General features: G+C 35.6%; 4 protein-coding genes across 5 annotated transcripts; 2 read left to right on the plus strand and 2 right to left on the minus strand.

The window, feature by feature from the left end:
* The first annotated feature begins 462 nt into the window (after window positions 1–462).
* On the plus strand, window positions 463–1607 carry LOC133682044 (chitinase 10-like). Its single transcript, XM_062105283.1, has 2 exons — window positions 463–992; window positions 1082–1607. The coding sequence occupies exons 1-2, from the start codon at window positions 535–537 to the stop codon at window positions 1446–1448; spliced, it is 825 nt and encodes a 274-aa protein (XP_061961267.1). The 5' UTR covers window positions 463–534; the 3' UTR covers window positions 1449–1607.
* A 1355-nt stretch (window positions 1608–2962) lies between these two features.
* Window positions 2963–4134, minus strand: LOC133683183 (auxin-responsive protein IAA4-like). Its single transcript, XM_062106724.1, has 4 exons — window positions 3941–4134; window positions 3619–3827; window positions 3399–3495; window positions 2963–3262 (listed from the first exon to the last, which is right to left on the minus strand). Exons 1-4 carry the CDS (start codon window positions 4105–4107, stop codon window positions 3208–3210), a joined length of 528 nt encoding a protein of 175 aa, XP_061962708.1. The 5' UTR covers window positions 4108–4134; the 3' UTR covers window positions 2963–3207.
* Window positions 4135–8058: 3924 nt separating this feature from the next.
* On the minus strand, window positions 8059–12932 carry LOC133681395 (protoporphyrinogen oxidase 1, chloroplastic-like). Its single transcript, XM_062104432.1, has 9 exons — window positions 12435–12932; window positions 12113–12298; window positions 11890–11974; window positions 11161–11308; window positions 10989–11069; window positions 10600–10771; window positions 9774–9933; window positions 9507–9610; window positions 8059–8600 (listed from the first exon to the last, which is right to left on the minus strand). Exons 1-9 carry the CDS (start codon window positions 12831–12833, stop codon window positions 8295–8297), a joined length of 1641 nt encoding a protein of 546 aa, XP_061960416.1. The 5' UTR covers window positions 12834–12932; the 3' UTR covers window positions 8059–8294.
* Window positions 12933–15119: 2187 nt separating this feature from the next.
* On the plus strand, window positions 15120–21850 carry LOC133682231 (meiosis-specific protein ASY3-like). 2 transcript variants are annotated; one of them, XM_062105517.1, is made up of 10 exons: window positions 15120–15294; window positions 15960–16038; window positions 16471–18183; window positions 18293–18437; window positions 18569–18664; window positions 18812–18875; window positions 18986–19135; window positions 19209–19267; window positions 19846–19980; window positions 20692–21850. In XM_062105517.1, exons 2-10 carry the CDS (start codon window positions 16003–16005, stop codon window positions 20811–20813), a joined length of 2520 nt encoding a protein of 839 aa, XP_061961501.1. In that variant the 5' UTR covers window positions 15120–15294; window positions 15960–16002; the 3' UTR covers window positions 20814–21850. The 2 variants fall into 2 exon arrangements, with proteins under 2 accessions (XP_061961501.1, XP_061961500.1); XM_062105516.1 differs by having other exon boundaries at window positions 15121–15294; window positions 18569–18709.
* Window positions 21851–22448: the final 598 nt, after the last annotated feature.

The raw sequence follows: 22448 nt of genomic DNA on the forward strand, positions 1-22448 counted from the left end.
AGTCATTTGCAATATCTCACATGTTCTTTGTTTGACCTCTGAAGAGTTGTAGGCTGTGGCCTGTACGTGGGAAGAAATTGCTTGGTCAGAATTCAACGTGTTATTAAAGTATAAGCGAATTCGCTGTAATTGGATGCCATATTGAAATTAACGACTAAGGGTTTCGATGGCCAATAAAAATAGAGAGAGTATATTCAGCAAAAACTCCATAACCTATTGTGCTTGGTGTCGACATTTTCCACCTTGGTATAAAGGCTATAGACTATGAAGCAGAGATCGTTAATGGCTGAAAATAATGGGAAATCTACCTAGTCAACTGCGAATACCATTTGAACCAGTCAATAAAGGGACCTATTGATGAGTTCTTGACATTTATAAATAATACATGCATAGCAAGTCAAAATCTCCATCTCTGACTTGATCAGATTTTAACGAGTAATACCTAAACACAACTAACCATGCTTAAGACCTGTATATATAAGGTCACGTTCGCCTCTTTAAGCATCAAATACAACCCATTTTAGCAAAGACAAAATGGCATCTTCTGCTCGTACTTTCTTGTCATTCGTTTTTTACACCATCTTCCTCTCGTTTGGATCATTTAAAGCTGAAGCTAGGAGATTCAATGACATCTCTTCTCTTGTTAGTAAAGGCCTCTTTGATTCCATATTCCTACACAAGGACAACAACGCATGCCCTGCTAAAGGCTTTTACACGTACAACTCCTTCATTCAAGCATCTAGATGTTTTCCTCAATTTGGCAGGACAGGTAGTTCCATTACGAGGAAGCGAGAAGTTGCAGCTTTTCTTGCTCAAATATCCCATGAGACCACAGGTGGGTGGGCTACCGCACCCGATGGACCATTTGCATGGGGGTTATGCTTCAAGGAAGAAGTGAGTCCACAGAGTAATTACTGTGACTCAAGCAACACTCAATGGCCATGCTCTCCGGGCAAATCCTACAAAGGAAGAGGACCTATTCAACTATCATGGTAAAATTTATTTACTCATTTAGCACAAGCATTGCATTCAGAATTCATGCTGATTTCAATATTTAATTAAACTTAAAATATTGTGGCAGGAATTACAATTATGGACCAGCAGGCAAGGCCCTGGGATTTGATGGGCTTAACAACCCAGACATAGTGTCTAACAATTCCTTAATTGCCTTCAAGACAGCTCTTTGGTTTTGGATGACTGAGCAGAACCCAAAACCATCTTGCCACAACGTCATGATCGGGAAATATAAGCCAACAGCGGCTGATGTAAAAGCTAATCGGACGGCCGGCTACGGTTTGGTGACTAACATTATCAATGGTGGTCTTGAATGTGGAATACCTAATGATGGACGAGTCAATGATCGGATCGGATATTTTCAGAGATATGCTACATTATTCAATGTTAGCACCGGGTCTAACTTGGATTGTGAAGATCAGAAATCCTTTTAACTAAATATTTAGTTCTGTTTCCGGTTCTACTTTCATTAATTTGGGGCTGTGGAATGCTGTCGTGGTTAGTTTTTGTAATGAGTGATTATGCAAATGATACTTGTTAAGAGATCCATTTGACTTCTGAAGACTCTATGAATAATATCGTTAATTTACTGAGCTGCTTTGAGCGTACATTAAAAAATGATCAAGAAGTAGTGGCTAAAAGGAAGCGACAAAGAACGTTTCATCAGCTCCCATTATCTTTTATATGATGCATGAATGTTCTGATATTGAATTTTCGACATGTCCGGCTGGTTAGGAGCAGGTTTTGTCATGCTCGAGATGTTTGATTTTCAATCATTTTTTATAATTACTTCAAAATATTATAATTATAATCAAGTTGCAAACCAATGTTATTAAACTGAGATGAGATGGATCAATTCGATAACTCATATTAATCTAAAATCTAATTTGGGTTGAGTTTTTGTTAAGCTGGTTTAAGAGGTGACCTAATCAACCTAATAAATATAATCTCAATAAATAAAAAAAGTATTTGTTACTTTTGAGAAGAGAGAGAATATTATTTAAGTGATAAATAAATATCTATTAATTAACTATGAACTACTAAGTATTTACATGCACTGACAACACGATAATTATAATACTTTAAAATGAAAGGTTGGGCTTTGAGCCCAAGTGGATAAACATGGATGGTTTTAAAATCCCTAGAGCATAAGATAAGCAGAAGGTTAATGTAGTTCTATTTATTTCATTGTTGTAAAGGTGTTTTTTATTTGAAAATGTATTTAAATTATAATTTTTTATTTTTTAAAATTTAATTTTTTATATCAGTATATCCAATAAAAAATTAAAGCCAAGAAAAAAATAAAACAAACAGGCTCACGCTCATAGACTTTTTGGAAAACTATCTAGATTTTTGTTTCAACTCCCTTTGGTAGATCTTAGATTTAGTTACCCAAATTAACCAATTTATGTATTCTATTTTATCTTCCTGGGCTAAATGGTTTATGCACTAAAAGGGACACTAAGATCGAACGAATAGCCTGGCCGCTAGCACTAATGGCATGAGTGGTTAGTGGACTCAAAAGGGCCAAGAAAAAACAATCATACGTCAATGGACCCAGCAGGAATGGATGGGAATTGATCGGGTTAACCAAAAATCCACTTTACCAAAATAAATTTAGTTCAGTTGAGTGCGCCTAGTTTGGTGTGAAATTTCCCAGTTTCCCCAGAGATTTCTTAGTATTGAACAATATTGCCAGTAGTAAGATTCAATTATTTACTCGCCCTTTAACTCATTGAGGTAACAATTGATGATGGGCGATAAAAAACAAATAGTAATTCATTGTCAGAAAATAAAGTAAAAATTTAATTAGTAGTAGTAATTTGCCATATCAGCTGCCAAGACCATAATTATCATAAAATTATTCCCGGTGCTAGTTAGGGCCTTGACAACTTGCTGGTGTTGGAAATTTGGAATAGATTTGACCGAAAGAAAAAAACAATGAATCTGAGAAAATCGTTAATTTACAAGCAAAAGACAACTTTTGTTCTATCATTTATCCCAAGGATGATGTACAAGTGCATACGTGATTCTCAACACTTCATATAGAGTTACCTAGCTATCCACTACCTATTTATTTTCGACTCGCCATATTATATATGTGTCAAGGAGAAAAGGAGACCGCATAAGCATCGATTATGAACCAAAATCATATAGGCTGTCTGCCCTAGTGATCAGCATCATGAACCAAAATCATAGGCTGTCTGCCCTAGTGATCTTCAATCTCCGCACAGAAGGTAAGAACATCCTACAGATTAAAGAAAACAAATCAATACATGTATATATATATAGATATGCTTAAACATGTTTAGTTTTGTTGCTACTTGATGTTAACAGATCGAGAATGATAAATGTATGATAAAAAGAAGGAAGATGGAACTTACTCCCAGGGAACATCCCCAACAATCAACCAATCCCCCTCTTTGTCTTCATATGTCAACACATGACATTGCCCAGAATGTTCAATGTCCATTTCAGGCCCTGCTTAATCATTTTCAACTTAATTATTTTTACATACTTTAGTTTAAAAAGAAGAAGAAGAAGTTGAAACTGCAGCTGCTAATGAAAATGGAACAAAAACAAAAAATTAAGAAGATACTTAACAGAGAATGCTAGTGTTGAACATTTGGTCAAGAGTCTGTATTAAGTCATGGTAACCATCATGGGCTAAGAGGTTGAGCTTCCTTCCAATCGGAATGCCTTCCATGTAAACCTTGACGAAGAAGGTGGCACTACTGCACTCATTTTCTTCTGACGCTAACGCCTTCCTTAGAAATGGCTTGATTGGTGGCCAGTCCGAAAGTTGCTGATCACTGAATTGATTCATATCAGATCACGAAAAAACAATACTTTAATTGAGCTGCCAACAAAATTCTTCAAATGGGCGGTATTGGTTTATTGAATTACTAATTAGACGCGCATGTACCTTGGTGTAGAAGGGCTCTCCTGTTGAGAGGTTGAGATGCTAAGTCCAAGCCTGAGATCTGTGCTTAGGTCTTTCTTTAGCTGAGAGAGAGAGGACTTGCTTGATACAGATGGGTAGTTGCTGCTTTCAAAAGAAGATGAAGAACTAGAGGTAGCTCCTCTGCCCATTTTGGAGGTGTGAAGCCAAAGAAGCCGCCACCTTAGGTTCTAATATATAGTATGGAGAGCATTAAATATTTATGAATATTAATTAATTAAATGGGGAAAGGCATTTTCTCATGCAACTCACGGCCTTGATAAGTTGTCAAGTTAACCGACATCTACACGTGTCGAGCCCTAGCCTGCTCACAAGGAGTCATGATTTTTTCTTCAGCTTAAATTCAATGTGGTTCATGTGCGAGCAAAAAATCAAAATATATAGGTCGTGTAGTCAGGAGTGTATTCACACATTATTTTATTTTCTTTACACCTATTTGCTCACATTTTCAGACAACTCATTAATACGGCTTTTAGTTTATTGCCCACAATTTCGTTGGTGGTTGGATTTAATTTTTTAATAAAAAATAAATTATATCTGGATTATTAAAAAAAAATTGGCATTTATTCAAACTTCAAAAATCATAGTTTCACTTTTTAATTAATATTTAGTTAATATATTAAACTTACCAAACTTTACTGGATTGAATTATATTTTTAATTTTATTAAATGATAAAAAATATAAAAATTAATTACTATCAAGTCAATATTAATAGAAAAAATTGAATAAAAAACACTTACACTAAATAATGGGATTGAAAAAAAAATAAAAGATATACAAAAATGGAAAAAAAACTCTTAAACCGACTATTTGATTAATATTTAGCCAGCTCATTAAACTCATGACTCGAATTATGAACGCCACTAAATCAAATTAATTTTTTTATTTTATTATATTATTAGATAAGAAAAGAAGTATTTTTTATATTGATTTAATACAAAACAAAAATTTTAATAAAAAAAAAACACGCAAGGCTATGCCTGTCTAGATCTAGAAGAGCCAATTGCGTAGGCACGAGAGAGGCCGGAAGAGTCTTGCAATGCAATCTCTATTTTTGAGAAGATGTAAATAGAACAAGTGCGTGAATTAAATGTACACTAAACAAGCAGAAGTCATGAAAATGATCATGTCCGAGGCTCGAGACAATTGAAATCAATTTGTGTCGCAGTGCTTCTTGATGACTAGGTTAAAATATATTGGACAGTGGAAAGATGGTCATGCGTCGTTGATGACGACTGACTCTCGTGGATAGTCGAAGAGGTGAATGGAGACAAGTTGGAGATATTCAGGTGGAGAGGATACAAAGGCATTGGAATTCGAGGCCCTTCTCCGCAACAAAAAAACACATTGAAGTTAACACACGATCTCGTACCAATGTTCAATGGATTAGATTATCGAGCTGCGCATGAAGGTCTTGGGTACAGTTACATAATTAAGGGTTTTGGTCGTGGTAAAGACTATATGTTGTTCTATACAATGACAAGAAACTACACCTCAACGAGATAGTTTCATTCTTTATTCTTTGTTTACGGATGATCGTGTTAAATTTTTTATTAATGTAAAAAAAATTATTTAGATATCATTTTTTTTAGTTGAAAAAAATTAAATCAGGTGAGGATTGACTATATGTGATCATGTTGACTTTAAAAACATAGTTTAACTTAAAAAAATCAAGACAATATCTTTTTTTAATATTAAAATAACAATATATTGAATTGACTTGGATCAATCCTTGTTAACATGTTAATTTTACGACCTTGTTTATAATATTATGATAACTCCATAGAAAACAAATCAAAATAAATTATGAAACGTAATACACAATTGACCTAACATTTAACAATAAAATTGAAAAAAAAATCAATTAAAAAAGGCGACTTAGGCCATAAAACCGAGATAATCCTGTGAAAAGTAAATAGAAACAAATTATAAATTACAATCCTCAATCAACCCAATATTAAAGGATGTGATTAAAAAAAGAACATAAAAAATAACTCGAGTCAATTCGCCAAACTCATGACCCGAGTCATTAGACCGAAATAACCTCATATAAAAAAAAAAACTGATTTAACTATTTAAATTTGCAAATTTGATCATCAGACTGAAATAATCCTATAAAAAAATCAAAACAAAACATAAAATTAAATATCCAAACCAAAACAAATCACACATATTAATTCACAACCAATGAAATCAAAGAATTTATCAAGATTTTCATCCCACGACTAATTAATTACCTGGGCCTGGCATTCTTTCATGGTGTTTTTTTTTAATCTCCCGTGGCACGTTTTCAAGGAATTAAAACTGTGATGCATGGAGAGGTGAGATACATCCAATGAATAAACAGATATGTGAATCATAATTCATAAGCAGAGTTGTATTTCCAATCACCAATTATCTCACAGTCGTGGCCCCTGAAATTCTCAATGGCGAGAAGGCAGACGAGAGTGGGCACCTAATTAATTATATCACGGATTCCATGCTGATTAATAAAACAAGAACAGGAAATCCAGCCATCCTAAACCGGAGACATGAAATCAACTCCATTTGGGAACACAAGGAAAGGGTGGAAAAGACACAAAGCAGTGATTAAATTCTCCATCTCCCCTCTAATTCTCTGCCTCACGTGTAATTCCAAGTGTCAAATGCTCATTTCTAATTCAAAATCACACTCCATCATCTTCTTTAACATGGAGGGGAACAAGAAATCTTCGCTTGGACCTAAAGAAACGACAAATGCCAGAAAGAACAAACTTAGGATTTAAAACAAAAACAAACGGGGAGAAAAAGAAAAAGCAAATGTCCCCCACCACCCCTACCACAATGTTGCTTCGATTGGACCCAATAAGACCTTTCCCTTGCTCCAACGACTTTCTGGTCTCTAACACACTACTGTTAGTGTTTGAACTCAAAGGCCTTACCTACGAACCTTTCCAGAAGACTCAGTGTCTGAGGAGTGTCGTACATCAAACCCTATCATCATCCTCCCCCCCTCCCCTCCTAGCTGTGTGCTTCAAGGCATTCCCATCATGATGTCTTCGCCTTTGGAATGTTGATTTGTTCAGTCAAACTTAGGATTGCCTTTAATTCTCCATTTAGGCATGTCTCCAGGAAGAGGCCCTAAGTGGGGCAGGATCCCCTCTTTAAGCTCTGCTTTACACATCTTTTTCTCCAATCAAATTAAATAGCATGACTTTTTCACTAGATTTGTTTTGAAATACGATACATTTGGAGAAACATAGCCGCCGGGTAGTTTACCAAGGCTAGACACTCGGCACCCTACACCATTTTAGGATGGACATTGTGCTCCTATAGTGTTCCAGGCACATGCCCAAGTTCCCTCTTCATCAACGTCGAGTGCCTTACCTTTTCTTTCTTTTTTCTTTTTTTTAAAAAAACTCGAATGGATGCGCTCGACAATTCCAAAACCAATACGCAGCGATTGTTTTTTCACTGCACGTGACACTCGTAGAATCAATAATCAGACTGTGTTCAAGTTCCTATACCTGTTGCTTTAGTTGATAAAGATGCCTGATAATAGTTTTGCTTACTACCTTGGTCTTTATGACTGGGCAATCGCTGCTTTTGGTGAGAATTCATTTAGTTATAATTTTTTAAATTCTTCTTTCCAAAAGACTAGCACTTTTTTGTTTTTTTTTAATAAATATTTTTCTTAATTAATTATATATTTTTTAAAATTTTTCTAAAATACCAAAGCTTTAGCCGCCGCCACCTCTCCCGCTCAAAAAAAAAAAAAAACCCAACCTTTCATCTCTCACGGGCATACCCTTCATCTTCTAGTAAAGAGAGTTTTTAAACCCCGAAGTTCTATTTAATTAATACTAAAATAATTTAAGGTATCAATAAAAGTTCTTTTATTCAACTCATCGGAGTTTAAAATCTCTTGGGCTTCGCTAACGATCGACTTAGGTCCGAGTGAAACCACATCAATCGGGGTCAGAAGCTAACAATTTCCGGTCCTCCATGCTGATATGCCTGTTTAAAGTTTAACTCCGCGTGACTGCTGTCGTTATCCGTTTGAGCTGATGCTACAAAAAGTTCGGTTCCCAAATCCTTATCATTTGTGCTAACTCCACTTCTGATCATTGCGTAACAAAAAATACATTTCATTGCTACTGTTACTAATGATAAACCTAATATGGATTGAGTAACTACAAAGTCATACAGAAGGCCTAAAACAAAGAATAACTCTCCAGCCACTCAACCTCATTCAACAGCCGCAGAGAAATCACTCATCTGCTCATACCTACAGGATACTTGAACACTTGACTAAAATCCTCAATGATCATCCCGCATCTAGCACTCTTTGTAGGCGTACTGGGAGAGGAAATCAGTTACCTCATAAGCAACCTCATAAGCCCCTTCTACACATCGGCCCAATGCGACACCAGATACATAGTTTCCCCCAAGAAACAGCCCCTGCAACCCTTTTTCCTTGAGAGCATCTCTTGCAGCATCTAGGATATCAAAATGACCAATCAAGAACTGGGGGATTGCTTGTGGCCACACTCTCACCCCTAATACAAGTGGATCTGTCGCATTAGGATTTATGAGAATCTTTCTCAAATCACGATCAACTGCTTCTACAAGTTCGCTCTCTGTCTGCAAAGAAAAATAAATTGATGATAAGAAAATTAACCAGAGAGGAAATGGTTATCTGTCACTCTGACAAAAAAAAAGAGGGAAAAAATAGAAATTATGCAGCACCTCATTAATATATAATTGGCTTACACATAAAACATGTATCAACTAGTATAGGCAAAGAAAAACCTTTACACAAGTCAAAGCATGACAGCACATATGACAACCACAATTAAACAGGGGAACCAGATACAAAATTCACACTGAAGTTGCTTCGTTGAAATTGAAACCCATCTGAGAAAGTTGGATGAGGTGTTTAACACCCCATTGGCCAATAGGTTGGTTCCGAGGAAGAAATGGATTGCAAGCTATTATGGTATGGCACAGGTTTCTCAACCATTGGTGCTTGTAGAACCCAGGAATTCCAAAAAATTTGAAAGTCAATCCTCTCTAATCATCTGTTATAGGATAGAAATGTTCTACAAGCATTTATGTGGCGTTCAACTTCCAGGGATTTGTTGGGACCTCTCTTTCTGATAAAAAAATAATAATAAAATAAAAATTGGAGAGCCCTCCTGTTTCAACGTCTCATTTTTTGTCCTTCCTTTTATTTCCTGCTTGGGAGGAAGACTCATCCTCCATCCTGTGAACATGAGCTCTGATCTACTTTATTTGAACACATTTTCTTTTGTTAAAAAAATGAAACCGACAAATGGACATGGGAATTCAGCATTGCAGCAGGCATCTATCAGGAGCCAACTAAACATTCTTATGGAAAAACAAGCTAAAACTTCTGTAGGCACACGAATAATTTATCTCCAACCCCACCACCATTAATTTATCTCCAACCCCACCACCATTATTGCCCTTAGATTTGTGTCGCGGATCATTGACAACAGAAATCTAATGTTTTTTCAACTTTCTTACCTTAGACACAATTCCAGGGTTAGTAGCTCCTCCAATGTAGTTCAAGAGCAAAATCCTTCCAGCAGGTGCTCGATTAGGAAAAAGAGATGAGCTATATATGGTTCCTGCAGAACCCACAAAAAAAAAAAAACATTGACTTTTTGGTAAAACTGTGGAGTATTTTGTTCTTATTTTCAAATTTGGATGCTGAACTCCAGGAGCAAGGCAAAGTTTAAGATCGAGATACAGCAATGGCAAATGAGTTGATTCACACTAAAACATATTTACCTAAGGTTTCCACCCCTTGACTTCGTGGATGCAGCTGACCAAACCCCTTGAGTTCACCATCTATCAAGTGTTCTGGTCTAATTGCTTCTTTTGGGTATGAAATGGACACTGCCGCAACTGGTGGGTAATATAATTTTGATAATGCATCTGCAGCTGTAGGCTGTAAACAAGAGTGCATATGGAAATAACCAGGTATTTTGGAAATTTCTACTTCAAACAAAAATATAAAGTAACAGCAAATAAAGCCTCATTAGTAAGTAAAAAAACCAACTAGACAACAATTATTTTGGTGCGCCTTTTCATTGAGATTTTGGTTAGGTACCGCCAAGACTGTTTTCTAGAAATTACTAAGAAATTTACTCAGATTTGAATTAGGCATCATAGAGAAGATTATATGCTACTTTACAACAATACAAAACATTTGGGCTGAAATAAGATGATTCAAAATTCCAAAAATGAATCTTGCGGGGAGATATGCTAGTAGAAACCCATACTAGGAATAACATTGTCGCAAGAGCGTAACAGGTCATTAGCATCTATTAATAATTTTAGAACACGTGTTTTAAAGAAAGTCAGATTCATTGATGATGCAACCCATGTTAAATACAGATTAAAACGAGCTTAGCAATCTGTATAATCCAACCCAGTTAGTTTGTTCGCTTCAAGAAGTGGTTGCAACTTTCACTAATTATAAGAGGTAAATGGAATCAAACACTAAAAACAAGAAATGAGCTTGGCCACAATCCACTTGTGAAAAATCAGTAATAAAAAGCAGTAAAAGGGACCAATTTGAAATAGGTTTTAAGTCTTTAAGAATGTAACATACAGAAAGGGGATGCAGTAGAGTGCTTGCAATGTGGGATGGAACAGTGAAGACCACGCTTTTGCTCAGTAGAGAAACTAATCCTTCTGGTGTTTCATATGTCAAACTATACCCTCCATTCTCTAATTTAATGATGCTTGAAAGCTTCCAAGATAATTTTACATTGCTACCCAACCTGCCAAAATCAACACACAGCTAGTTTGGACCTGAAAATCTTCAAAAAGCAAAATAAATAAATGAAAGAAGGAAAAAGAAAAAACTTCCAAACAATAACACAAGGGCATCAAGTGAATCAAATAATGGTGAAGGAACTTTGGTCATTGTGAAGAACCATAAGCATCATTCAAACACGCATCTGCTTTTCAGAAAAAAATTTTAGTAGTGGGGTGCACCTTGTTGCTATTGCATCAGGTAACATAGCAAGTCCTTTTCTAAAAGATCCAACAGTTTGGCCCTTTGGCGTTGGAAGACGCCTGCAAATTTACTAAGAGTTTAAGAAACCGAGGATAAACTAACAAATACAAGATAATAAAATAATGCTTCAGTCCAAGTATATATTATTACGGGTCTCGAGGTGGCTTGGGGTTTTTACTTCTCTCCTGGATTGTTTTGAAAGTCCCACCAAAGATACAACCGCCAGTTTGCTCCAGGTTCCAAACTTTTCCAAATGCCGCTTTCATGCTTAGTTTGGAAGGATCACCCGCATAAACACCTGTGTACTGCAAAAGTTTTAGGTAAACCTAGAAACCACTCTCCATCTAATATAAACAAAATGTAGCATAGATGATCTTTGCAAAAATGCAGATTAGAGGAAGTCAGACCATAATGGATCCAGTTCATCTATTATGTGACAAACTACTGGCTGGAGGTTACCAACACGTATATTCATTGGTGTTAGATGGATGACCCCATAGTATTTCACGCAATATTTACGAGAACGAACAAAAAGATTGTCTTACATGGCATATTAAGAATAAAGACACAGCCATCAGAGATTTTACAAAATCGAGTTTAGCCAATTAGACAAAATGTTAGAGTGTCATTTTTCATTGTCATTTGAGATAGAAGTAAACAGATACAAGAAATACATGATGACAACAAAATAAAAGAAAAAACTATTGCAAAACTTAGTAATAATAGGCATACAAAATGCTGCATATGTTTAACGTCAACTACATTATACACTGAAGCAAAGTGCCCGGTTTGAGCATGGTATTGTTATAAAGGACAGTAATGCCCACTACAGTAGAAGCTATAACAAATTGGTTAACAACATAAGCTGCAAATTATCACCTGAACAAAAAGGCTCTATCAATCGCTCGAAAACCTCATCGCCAAGGTTACGCCGCACAAACTCTTCAACTGATTCCTCGTGTCCCTGTCACCTTTGTCAAAGTCTAAAATTACGAGAAGATTCACTGACAAGAAAACATAAATATGCAACATGGCACTAGCGTTTGATATTCTTATCAAGTGCATATAATAGCAATTACTTAAAATTAAAAAGAGAACAAACGGGTGGCGGAGGCCGAAGTCCAAGAGCACCAAAGCCAGCTCTGAGTTTGCCACCAATACTCATCAAATCAAAAAACGGCAAGTCAGTCGGCTTGCCTGGTACTGGTCTTAATGTCCCATCCCACAATACAAAACGCGGCGCATTTGGATCCCCTAATACCAAATCCTCCTTCAATCCACTATCCACCTGCTCACAAATTCAACCAAATCACTAATAAATGAACTCTTGAAATTCAAATTATAGAAAACATTAAATTATAGAAAGATATCATCTGCAACTGGATTAAAATAAAATAAAAACTGAGGTTAATTGAAGAACGTACCACCATGGTGAGCATAGGATCGGAAGGCTGGAAACTGTTGGGGCCCTCTTCCCAGAGATAACCATCTCTTTCAAGGGTGGTGATGTTGCCACCAACGCGATCTCTGGCTTCCGTGACAATCACATTGGGAGCAACATCCCAATGTTTGGTTGCAAGAGCTTGTGCGATACAGAGCCCACTAATTCCGCCTCCAACAATGACACAATCCGCTGTGGCAGAATGTCCGGCGCTGGATTGGGCTTCGCCGTTGAGCTTGAAGGGAATAAATGTAGTTGAATCTTCGGTTAGGGAGCAACGGAGTTTTAAGGGTCTGTGAGTGGTGAATTTTGAGAAAGAGGAGGGAATGAGAGAGGGTATTGTTGGCCGGAGAAGAGAGAGGTCAGTGAAGGTAGAAGTCATTGCGGGTTCACTCTCTGTTTGACAAGCAAAGGAACCGTTGCCTTGCAAGGATGTTATCTTGGATGGAAACGTTTTGTTTGGCCTCAATCCATTGTGACCTGTGATGATGATGGGTTTATTAATCCCTTGATTCTTGCCACTGAGCTCTGTTTTACTGTTATCTTTAAAAATTACCAAGGAAAACCACTCAGATGCAAACAACAACTCAATATTAACATTAAAAAACAATTATTATACTCCTCCTCACAAAACACCATTAACAAAGATAAATAAACATGTTTTCCTGTAACACTCTTCACATAATACTATTAACTTAAATAATATTTTTTAATTTCTTTTGGTTTTTTTTCTTAATTTATATTATTTTTTCAATTTTAATTTTATTCTTTAATATTAAATTTATTATATAATTTTTATTAATTTACTTTTTATAAAGTTATCTCAGACTCGTGACCTAGATTGTAGGTCTAATAGGCTGACTTGAGTTTTTTTCTCTGTTTTCTAATTAATTTTTTAAAAATTTTATTCATTAAGTGGATTGACCTTTGTTGACTTGAGTTATTTTTTTGTGTTTTTTTTCTAATTAATTTTTTTAAAATTTTATTTTTTAACACTAAGTTGATTGAGTATTATGCTTCATAATTTGTTGCGATCTACTTTCTATTGAGTTGTCCTAGTTTTATGATCCGGATCACATGTTTGACAATATAATTCAGGTCATTTCTTTTGGTTTTTTTTAATTGATTTTTTTTAAGTTTTATCTTTCAGAGTTTTGTAACTTTTTTTTATTTGTTTTTTATAAGGTTATCGTGATTTAATAACTTGATATGTGGATTGACATGTTAACCTAGGTTCACCCTAATCAGTCAAATAAATTGTTGTCTTAATATTTATATAAAAAATCACATATTAAATATTTTATAGTCAAACTATGTTTTTATCAGTTATTCAGATTGTTTTTTGACCCACCAGGAAGACCGAGTCACATCGAATCAATTTTCACATTATTTTTTTTTCCTATTAGTAAAGGCATTAGCACTGCCAAGACAATTTTTTACATTTTTTTAAAAAAATAATCTGACTTGCAACATGGTACAAGTCAATTATCTAGTTCATTAGAATAATATTTTTATTTTTTTTCTAATTTTAATTGTATCCTTTAACATCAGATTTATTGAAGATTATACTTCATAATTTTTTTTCAATTTATTTTTTTATGAGATTATCTCAATCTCATGATCTGGATAACAGGTTTAATGAGTTGACTCAATTATTTTCCTTTTTCTTATTAATCTTTTTTCTCAAATTCATCATTCAACATCAAGTTGATTGGGAATTCGGCTCCGTGATTTGTTTCAATTTGTTTTTTATGAAGTTATTCCCATCTTATGACTTGGATTACGGGTTTGGTTGGTTAACCCGAGTTGACTTAAGTTGGTTTTTATGTCATTTTTTTAATTGGATCTTCTTTTTTTCAATTTAATCTTTTAACATTAGATTGATTAAAAATTAGGTTTTATAATTTGCTTTTTATTAGGTTATCTTAGTCTCATGACTCAAGTTGCAAGTTTGAAATGTTAACTTAGAGTTATTTTTTTTTGTCAAATTTGTCAATTGTTTTTTTTTAATTTCATCATTTTTGTTCATTTTTTTCAATTTTATCATTCAAAAAAAAAATAAAATAAATTACAAAACACAATTCCTAAAGTAACTTAATATTGGAAAATGAAGCTGGAAAAAAAAAGTTGTTGAAAGTACTCGAGTCATAAGATCGAGATACTCTTATATAAAACAAATAAAAGTTTACAATCAATTCTATATTGAAGGATAAAATTAAAAAAAAATCAACTAGAAAAAACAAAAAAAAAATTTGAGTCAACAAATCAAATATTATAAGTTGAAATTGAAAAAAAAACTAAATCTATAAGTTAACCGTTAAATTTGTAACCAAGATTATAAAATCAAGATAAATTCATAAAAAAACAAATAAAAAAAATCATGAAGTTTCATTCTTAATAAATTTAATATTGTAAGTTAAAATCAAAAAGAAAAAATTAAATCTATGAGATAGATATATAATTCAAAAAAAATAAAAAAAATTATAAATCATAATTCTAAAAATAATATAATATTGAAGAAAAAACACAGAAAAAACAAATAATATTTTATGAATGTAGCTTTGTTTTGATAATAATACCATATAGGGGCATTGTTGTCTATTGACCAACATATGTGCGCGATACGCCTCCCAAACAATTTAGAATGAGCAGGCCGTTTAAGATTCATCAAGACACCTTTTCATTTCCCGCCTCGTACCAGCAACATAGTTATTTCGAAATCACCAAAATTTAAAATTTTCTCTCAAACTGTCTCTTCACTACATCTCACTTCTCCGCGATTCTCTTGGTTTTTTAAAAATAAAATAAAATTGAGCCCAGAGATCATCACCGCCAAATAATCTGTAAGCGATTCCTCTTATTACTCTAGTAAAATTTCAATTCAAAAGCTTAAATCCAGCTCTCCCGTCCTTTTCAATCTTTCTTAGTTTCTCTTTTAATTATATCAACTGATGATCTGCTTTTACTGTACGGAGTTCTAAATATACGATTAATTATACCTGTTTTCTTTTTTTCTCGAATTTCACTGTCTTAATCTGTTTACATTTAGTGATTAATTCTTTCGAGGTTTCGTGCGCTTGAAATTGAATTATGTAATTTATTACATTTTAAAGTGAATTTGAATAGTAGATTATTAGGGTTTAGTGATATTTGATCTTAAGTGCTCATTCCCTGAAATTTGTGTTGGTTTTAGATCTGCTTGTATCAACAGTGAAGTGAATTTGTCACTTCGAAAATTTCCTAAACTTTCACTTTTGATTTTCACCCTCTTTTGTTGACGAGGAAACCGGAGCTTACAATCTTGTGCGGAGTAATGTATTTATTTTTCATATCAAATAAAATGCTGATCTGAGTGGAGGATTATGTGGATTTTGCATAAATTTTACTGCTCCAGTTCTTATTTATTTTTTTCGGGTTTCACAGATTAAAATTAGCTTTATGGATTTTCTTTTCATGGTCCTGAAGTTATTTCTCTGTTTGAATGATTTTCTTGTTATTTTGGCTGCAGATTTCTTGTGGTATACATTTCATACCTGCTTGGCTGAAGCAACATGATGGAGGTTGATACGGGACATAAATTACAAGATGTAAGTGCTGAATACGTGATTCTTAGGATATACTGCTAATGGAAAGGGTTTCAACATGATTTCTGCTAATTAGCTAAAGCCTTTTGTCTATGTTTATAGTGCACTTTATTATTTGTTGGAGTGAAAGCTAAGTGATTGTTTTATGACACCAATGGAGTTATCTGATCATAAAGTCTTATAAGATGAATAATTTAATTTTGCATTATTTGGCATATTCAGCTGCATGTCGCTGGTCATGGCTAGATTTCATTTGGATCTCTGTGGCGTGCACCTTGGTGAAATTTTATTAGGTCATGGATTACCCTTGAATTATATTTAACTCCATAAATGATATTCAGGGGATGGAATTCGAATTAGTTGATGTCACCCATTGCAACTTGATGAAGTCTCGTGAAAGTTAGATATTTGACGTCTTATAAATGCACATTTCAGGATCAAATGAGCAACTGTCGCAGTTTTGGCAGCAATTATCATCCATCTAGCCAATCTAGAAAGATTTCGATTGGAATTCTGATTGACTCATTGCCAAAGAAAAGATCCGGAGGCACGAAGGAAGATGAAGCTGCAGTACCAAACATAGAAAGGGTAAATTCTAAGAAAGAAAGTTCAGTTGAAAGCAAAAAAAAGGGAAAAGGTGCCATTGATGCTACCACTAAAGGGAAACAAACTGAAACTCCTGGGCGGGTCCCTTCCCCTTGGACCACTACAAGATCCTTTCACCAAAAATCACCAATTTCTGAGGGTGTTCTTCACGCTGTAGGAACTTCCAGCTTACCACGCTCTACTGGGAGGAGGAACAGGATTAGCACAGCAAAGAATGTGCCTGTAACACATTCAGTAGAGTTTTTTGCCAAACATACATCAAATTCACATTCTGGTGATGGAAAGGAGAAGTTTGGTGGATTCACATACAAAAGTAAGGGAGGAGAGGATAGAAACTCACAGCCAGGAGAGGAATTTACATTTGCAACTGCACAAGAAGGCTCTATGCCGGATAAAGTGGCAACAGATGATAAAACGGAAGAGAGAACTGAAACTTTGAAAATGAAACTATGGGAGATATTGGGAAACGTTTCTTCACAAAAAATTCAGCCATCTAATTCTCAGGCTCATCAGATTGGTGCCAATAATTTAAATCCGGAGCAAATTCTTAACCAAGCAGATGATGTGGTTGTCAAGCCTAGACAGAGCCCAGATACCATAGAAACTGATTCTGAAAGTCCCAATCATACTATGAAGAGACCAGTGACTCGTTCTTTGACCCGAAAGAGAGCTTCAACCAAACAGAAACCAGAGAAAAATAAAGTTGGTCCATCCTCCAGTTACAGACAAAAACTTAAAGAGAAGAATGTCTTCTCCTTTGAAGAACGATTGCCTGGAAAACAAAATGTTGCTGTCAATGGTGGCTCCTCAATGTCTACAATGAAGAAGGGCCAGATAAAGAGTTGCGGCATCGAACCATGTAAGACTCACGTCAGTGAAGACTACAATGCAGATAAGATTCAGGAAGGAATTCACAAGAGTGAAAGATCACTCCCTGCTGAGAAAACATCTTCTCTTAGCAATAAAAAGGGAAATATTCACTGTTCTCTTCAGAATAAGAGAGAGTGCCGTGAACCAAAGAATGGAAACAAAGAAAGAGATTCCAATCAATCTGCAAGGGAAGCATCGTTCTCTGTTGAGAAAACATTTTCACTTAGCAATAAAATTGGAAATTTTCATGATTCTCCTAGGAACAAGAGAGAGCACCTCGAACTGAAGAATAGAAACCAAGAACGATATTCCCATCAATCTGGAAGGGAAGATTCCCATCAGTCCCCGTGGACACACATGACTGATCAACAGAAGGATTTTAACAGCCCAGCAGCACCTGAACATGGGGATCAACAAGAAAACTTTGATACTCCCTCCTCAAATAGTACTGTCAACCCACGGGATGATTTCCAGAGTCCAACATTCAAAATCAATTCCCCTACCTTAAGTTCCTTCCCAAGCTCAATGCCAAAATCTGATCAGAGAAAGCATGTTTTTGCCAGCCCTGAACAAGCAATGAGAAGCTTTACTGTGGGAAAAATCCATAGCTTCTGGACTCTCAGGAATTCAAATGCAGGTTGTTTTGCCTCAAATATTCAAACAGAATCACCTGTATCCTTAAGTATTTTGAGCACTTCAATACGGTAGCTTACTATCAGGTTCCTGATGCCTAGTCAAGTTTTGTTTCATTTTGCCTTTGCCTTTCCTTATTGGACTTCAGGATATTGCAGCAGAACTTATGGATTCCCCACCCAACAAAACATTACCTGTTAAGGGGAAAAGAGACGTGGAAGGTGGTCTTTCTGAATCATCTCCTGAATGTGGATACTCTGAGAGCTCCGAAGATGGTTCACCTCTTGTTAAGGGTAACGACTATTTTATTTCTCTTCTATACTTGTCATAGAATGTTCACCAGGTACTATCATTCTATGTTGTTCCCACACATTATTTTCTTTATTTTTCCTTTTTTTATCACCCCCTTAATCATGATGCGCAGGTCGTAGGGAAGAAGAAAACTGCTCTACAGAAACTGCAACAGCTGAAAAATCAAAGTTCATGCTTCATCCAACTAAAAGGTTCTGCAACCACAAAGGTGAAAAAGTGAGAGTATTTAGTCCCACCCCGCCCTCTCCAACAGGCATTGCCTATAACTTAGTAACACTTACTGCTTCATGTCCACAGAGTTACTGCCATCATCTGCCTTTTTAATTCGTTTTCTCTCTGTAAAATAAATTCTTAGGCATTGTTGAAACTGAGTTGACTCCTGAGATTTCAGAACAAAACCAAGGGGATGAACTAGAAAGGTATTCCTTTCTATACTTAAGACAAACGAGAAATTTCTAGTTTGGATCCGAACTATTAAATACCGTTACGTTATAATATTTGCTTGATTTTGGACTTAATCATGTTTCAGGGTCATCTTGCTATTTGTCATGGCTTTAGAAAACTTCCGAAAGAAAATGAAGTTGGAGACTGGAAAGAAATCCTCTGATATTTTGACGTCTGTCTCAGAGAAGATGCATCTACAGTTGCAGAATATTGAGTCACAAATCCAAACAGATCTGTGCGTTTTTGAAATTAATTGGTTTTCTAATTGTGAAAGTCAGTTATTAGGTCTAATCTTGATAATATTTCAGGGGGAAGCTGTCAAGTGTTAGTAAATCAAAAAGAAAACGGCTGGAGTCTAGATTTGAAGGTAATGAATTTTATCGCTACCGAATGGCTCCATGAACTTTCTTGACTATCTACTGCAATTTTAATTTATCAAAGTGTCATTGCAGTCAAGCATATCTTTCCCTTTTGATTATTGAATATGATGGTGTATTTTTTTCTTTTTTATGGTTGACCTAACACATTTTTGAACTGCCATTAGCCATCTATTCTGCAGTGTAAATACGCATTTTATAATATCCAATAATCCCTTTTAATAGTATTCAAACCTTGCTTAGCACCACCCGTTTCTTCATTTCTGTATTAATGACTTGGTATTGTTTCTCATGAAATCTTTTGTATCTCAGTTCCCCTTGTCACTGTTTATGAATTGGTAGTTTATAAATATAGGTTTTGGCAACACATGCAGATCCATACCAGGCATGCATGTTTCTTTAAATAAAGGTTCTGTGGATTTGATAAATTCTAACCAGTCTCACTGTGCCTTAACTTTTCAAGGGTCGTCAAGCTGTTATGTTGGATCAATTCCTTGTCTTAGATTTTTCTTCTTGCTGAAGCTTGAATAGCTGGTGTTCTAATTACATTTTTTTTTCCTGTGCGCAGAACAACAAGAACAGCTAAAATTGATACACGATAAATTCAAACAAGATATTTACCAGCATCTCCAGGAGTGTAAAATCACTCTTGAAGGACTAGAATTGCACCAGATTGACTTCAAAGGAACTGTGAAAAAGCAAAGTATGGCAGCATATGTTATAGCGAGTAAATTTATTAATAAATACGGTATTGAATGTGTTTGATTGCTTTCACACTATTCCTTCGTTTTTATTAATACTTTTAACTTCTGAGGTACATATACAAGCATGTGAGTTTGGACGTCATGATGCTTGTACTGGGTCTGTGATAAGTTTCAAGTTGATCACAACTTCCAAACTTTTTTAACTGACGTCTTTAACATTACATAAAAGTTTTTAATTGGTTACTTGTATATCCGACATAAATTAATTGTTGGCTTGCATAGTTTTCATTTGGTGTAAATGATTTGGGGATAGAAACATCTCAGGGCAATTCTTTGATTGACGTGCTCGACCATCTAGGTAGTGGTATGTAAGTGGAAGATTAACGACAGTCATATGCACTATCTCTTTTGCGCTTTAGACCTCGACAGGAAAGTAAATAAGTGCCCACAATATCGATTTATCATTTTGAATTGATAAAGCTACTTTATCTGCAACGCTTTTATTTGTTGTGGTTGTATGACTTTAGTTTTGACACAACATGGAAGTATCTAAATGCCATTTAGCTTGATCTAAGTCTTTCTATGATACACTAATGGATCCCAGTCTGGTAACAACAGAAACAGAGTTGGATTAAGATGTATCAACTATCGTATATGCAAACTCTGAAATACTCAGTTTTTTATTCATTGAATATGTCCATATATCGCAGAAGCATCACACCAGAAGCTTCTGATGCAAGCGGAAGAAACAGTGAAGACACAGCTAGATGATGCACAAAGAAGAATCACAGCTGTGCACAAGGCAAGTCTGCTTCTATTTAAGGAAATATGATTGCCAGCATTTCCTACCATCTGGATTCTGGGTTTATTTTTCATGATAACTGTATTGCATGCTCAGCGGCCTTTGCCCGTGTAGATATGGGCTGTTCTGTCGCATCTGTTGGTATGGCATTTAATTTTGAGATGGTGGCAAGAGAATTCACATTCTTGGGTGCGCTTGCCCGTCCAGCCCATCCAAAAGCTTATGAACTAGTGTTTGTCATGCACCATTAATCTATTAGTGCTTGAACCTTTAAAGTTCATAATTACACCTAGAGATTTCTCAAGTTTTGGCCTATTGAAGGTTATGCCTTTATGCATCTAGGGTTATGCCCGTTAAAAAGGCCAAAAAAAAAAAAACAGTTTGTTGTAGTCAATAATTGAAAGAAAGCTTATGAAGCTAATTTGAACATTTCCTGTCATTCATTCATTGCAGTCAGCAAGGGAAAAAATGCTCCAGTTGAAGTATGTTGTAGGCAAGGGCTTGAATGTAGGCAAGGGCTTGAATGAGGGTGGCCTAAGTTGACGTTCATGATGGCTAAAGAGATGGAGACTTTGCACGGAGACCAGTGTTAGGAAGAGGCTGAGGACTTTTATGATAGAGTCTCCTAGAGGTTGAGGTTACCTTTTCCCAGGTTACAAAACTGCACATCATTCTGTGGAATCTGACATTCATTTCAGAACTGCGCTGGGATCATGCCTTAAATGTCGTTACAGCCAACTCCTTGTGCCTTGTGGCATGTAATTTTGAGTCACGTGTCCACGGTGTTGCAGTTTGGCTTTATAGTAAACAATAGTGAGATTATTCATTTAATAGCCAACAACAGATTAGATAGTTTGATATGCCTTTCTTCCTCGAGCTGCCTTCTGATGAGTTAAAGCAGTCCATCATGGTAAAAGTATGTTTCACTGTTCCAGTATTTTCATTCCTGAGAAGGTAGAGCATAGTAGTGCATGGGAACGAATCAAGGCGAGTCCAAGGTTACAGTCTATGTCACTGCATGCATAGAACATGTTTCACTAGAAATGAACATGACAATGTTGCTATAAGTTGCTCTAGGAGGCCCCTGCTAGTCTTTCTTGTCAATTTGCTTACATGTGCACTTATTACAAGCAGAGTTCATAATAGCCTCTTTATCTTTCCACAGCGCCTTCTAGAAAGGGAAAAAAAGAAAAAGAAATTAAAAAACTTGTTAAAGATCGGCGGTCCGTTACAAGAGATTCAATGGATTGGCTTCTGGGAGACACCCTCAATTATCCAGCATTCAACTGACCAGCAAGCCATGTCTTGTGCAAAATGAGCTTCAAGACAGGATTGACATGCCTTGCTGGGATGAACCACAATTCTATAAATATTTCACGCATAGCCATTCTAGCAGCCATGAAATTCCATGGCTATAAGGTGTATGATATGACAGAACGTGGAGGATGAGGATTGTCATTTTGACATTTTAGAACCCAGTAAAGAGATGGATATAGTTTTCACAAAAACAAAACAAAACAAAACAAAAGACACGGATTTAATTAAGGATATTTTTGAGATTTGGCGATCGAAGAATGAAAGAGAGAGAAATGGGTGGTGTTGCTATGTGCACCGCTCCATGCTTTGATGGTGGGGGCTGCTGCATGCTCTCATTATTATTGCATG

This window comes from Populus nigra, chromosome 2 (assembly GCF_951802175.1).
Source record: "Populus nigra chromosome 2, ddPopNigr1.1, whole genome shotgun sequence".
Taxonomy (NCBI): Eukaryota; Viridiplantae; Streptophyta; class Magnoliopsida; order Malpighiales; family Salicaceae; genus Populus; species Populus nigra.

Bases quoted from the DNA above. Each gene is read 5' to 3' on its own strand.
- LOC133682044 (XM_062105283.1), top strand. From the start codon at position 535: ATGGCATCTTCTGCTCGTACTTTCTTGTCATTCGTTTTTTACACCATC. The intron at 993-1,081 runs GTAAAATTTATT...ATATTGTGGCAG, and splicing joins GGACCTATTCAACTATCATG to GAATTACAATTATGGACCAG.
- LOC133683183 (XM_062106724.1), bottom strand. From the start codon at position 4,107: ATGGGCAGAGGAGCTACCTCTAGTTCTTCATCTTCTTTTGAAAGCAGC. The intron at 3,828-3,940 runs GTACATGCGCGT...GAATCAATTCAG, and splicing joins GAGAGCCCTTCTACACCAAG to TGATCAGCAACTTTCGGACT. The intron at 3,496-3,618 runs GTTAAGTATCTT...ATGATTAAGCAG, and splicing joins GTTCAACACTAGCATTCTCT to GGCCTGAAATGGACATTGAA.
- LOC133681395 (XM_062104432.1), bottom strand. From the start codon at position 12,833: ATGACTTCTACCTTCACTGACCTCTCTCTTCTCCGGCCAACAATACCC. The intron at 11,309-11,889 runs GTGATAATTTGC...TGCAGTACACAG, and splicing joins GATAGAGCCTTTTTGTTCAG to GTGTTTATGCGGGTGATCCT. The intron at 10,772-10,988 runs GTGCACCCCACT...TGATTTTGGCAG, and splicing joins CCTGATGCAATAGCAACAAG to GTTGGGTAGCAATGTAAAAT.
- LOC133682231 (XM_062105516.1), top strand. From the start codon at position 16,003: ATGATGGAGGTTGATACGGGACATAAATTACAAGAT. The intron at 18,438-18,568 runs GTAACGACTATT...CATGATGCGCAG, and splicing joins TGGTTCACCTCTTGTTAAGG to GTCGTAGGGAAGAAGAAAAC. The intron at 18,710-18,811 runs GCATTGCCTATA...ATAAATTCTTAG, and splicing joins CACCCCGCCCTCTCCAACAG to GCATTGTTGAAACTGAGTTG.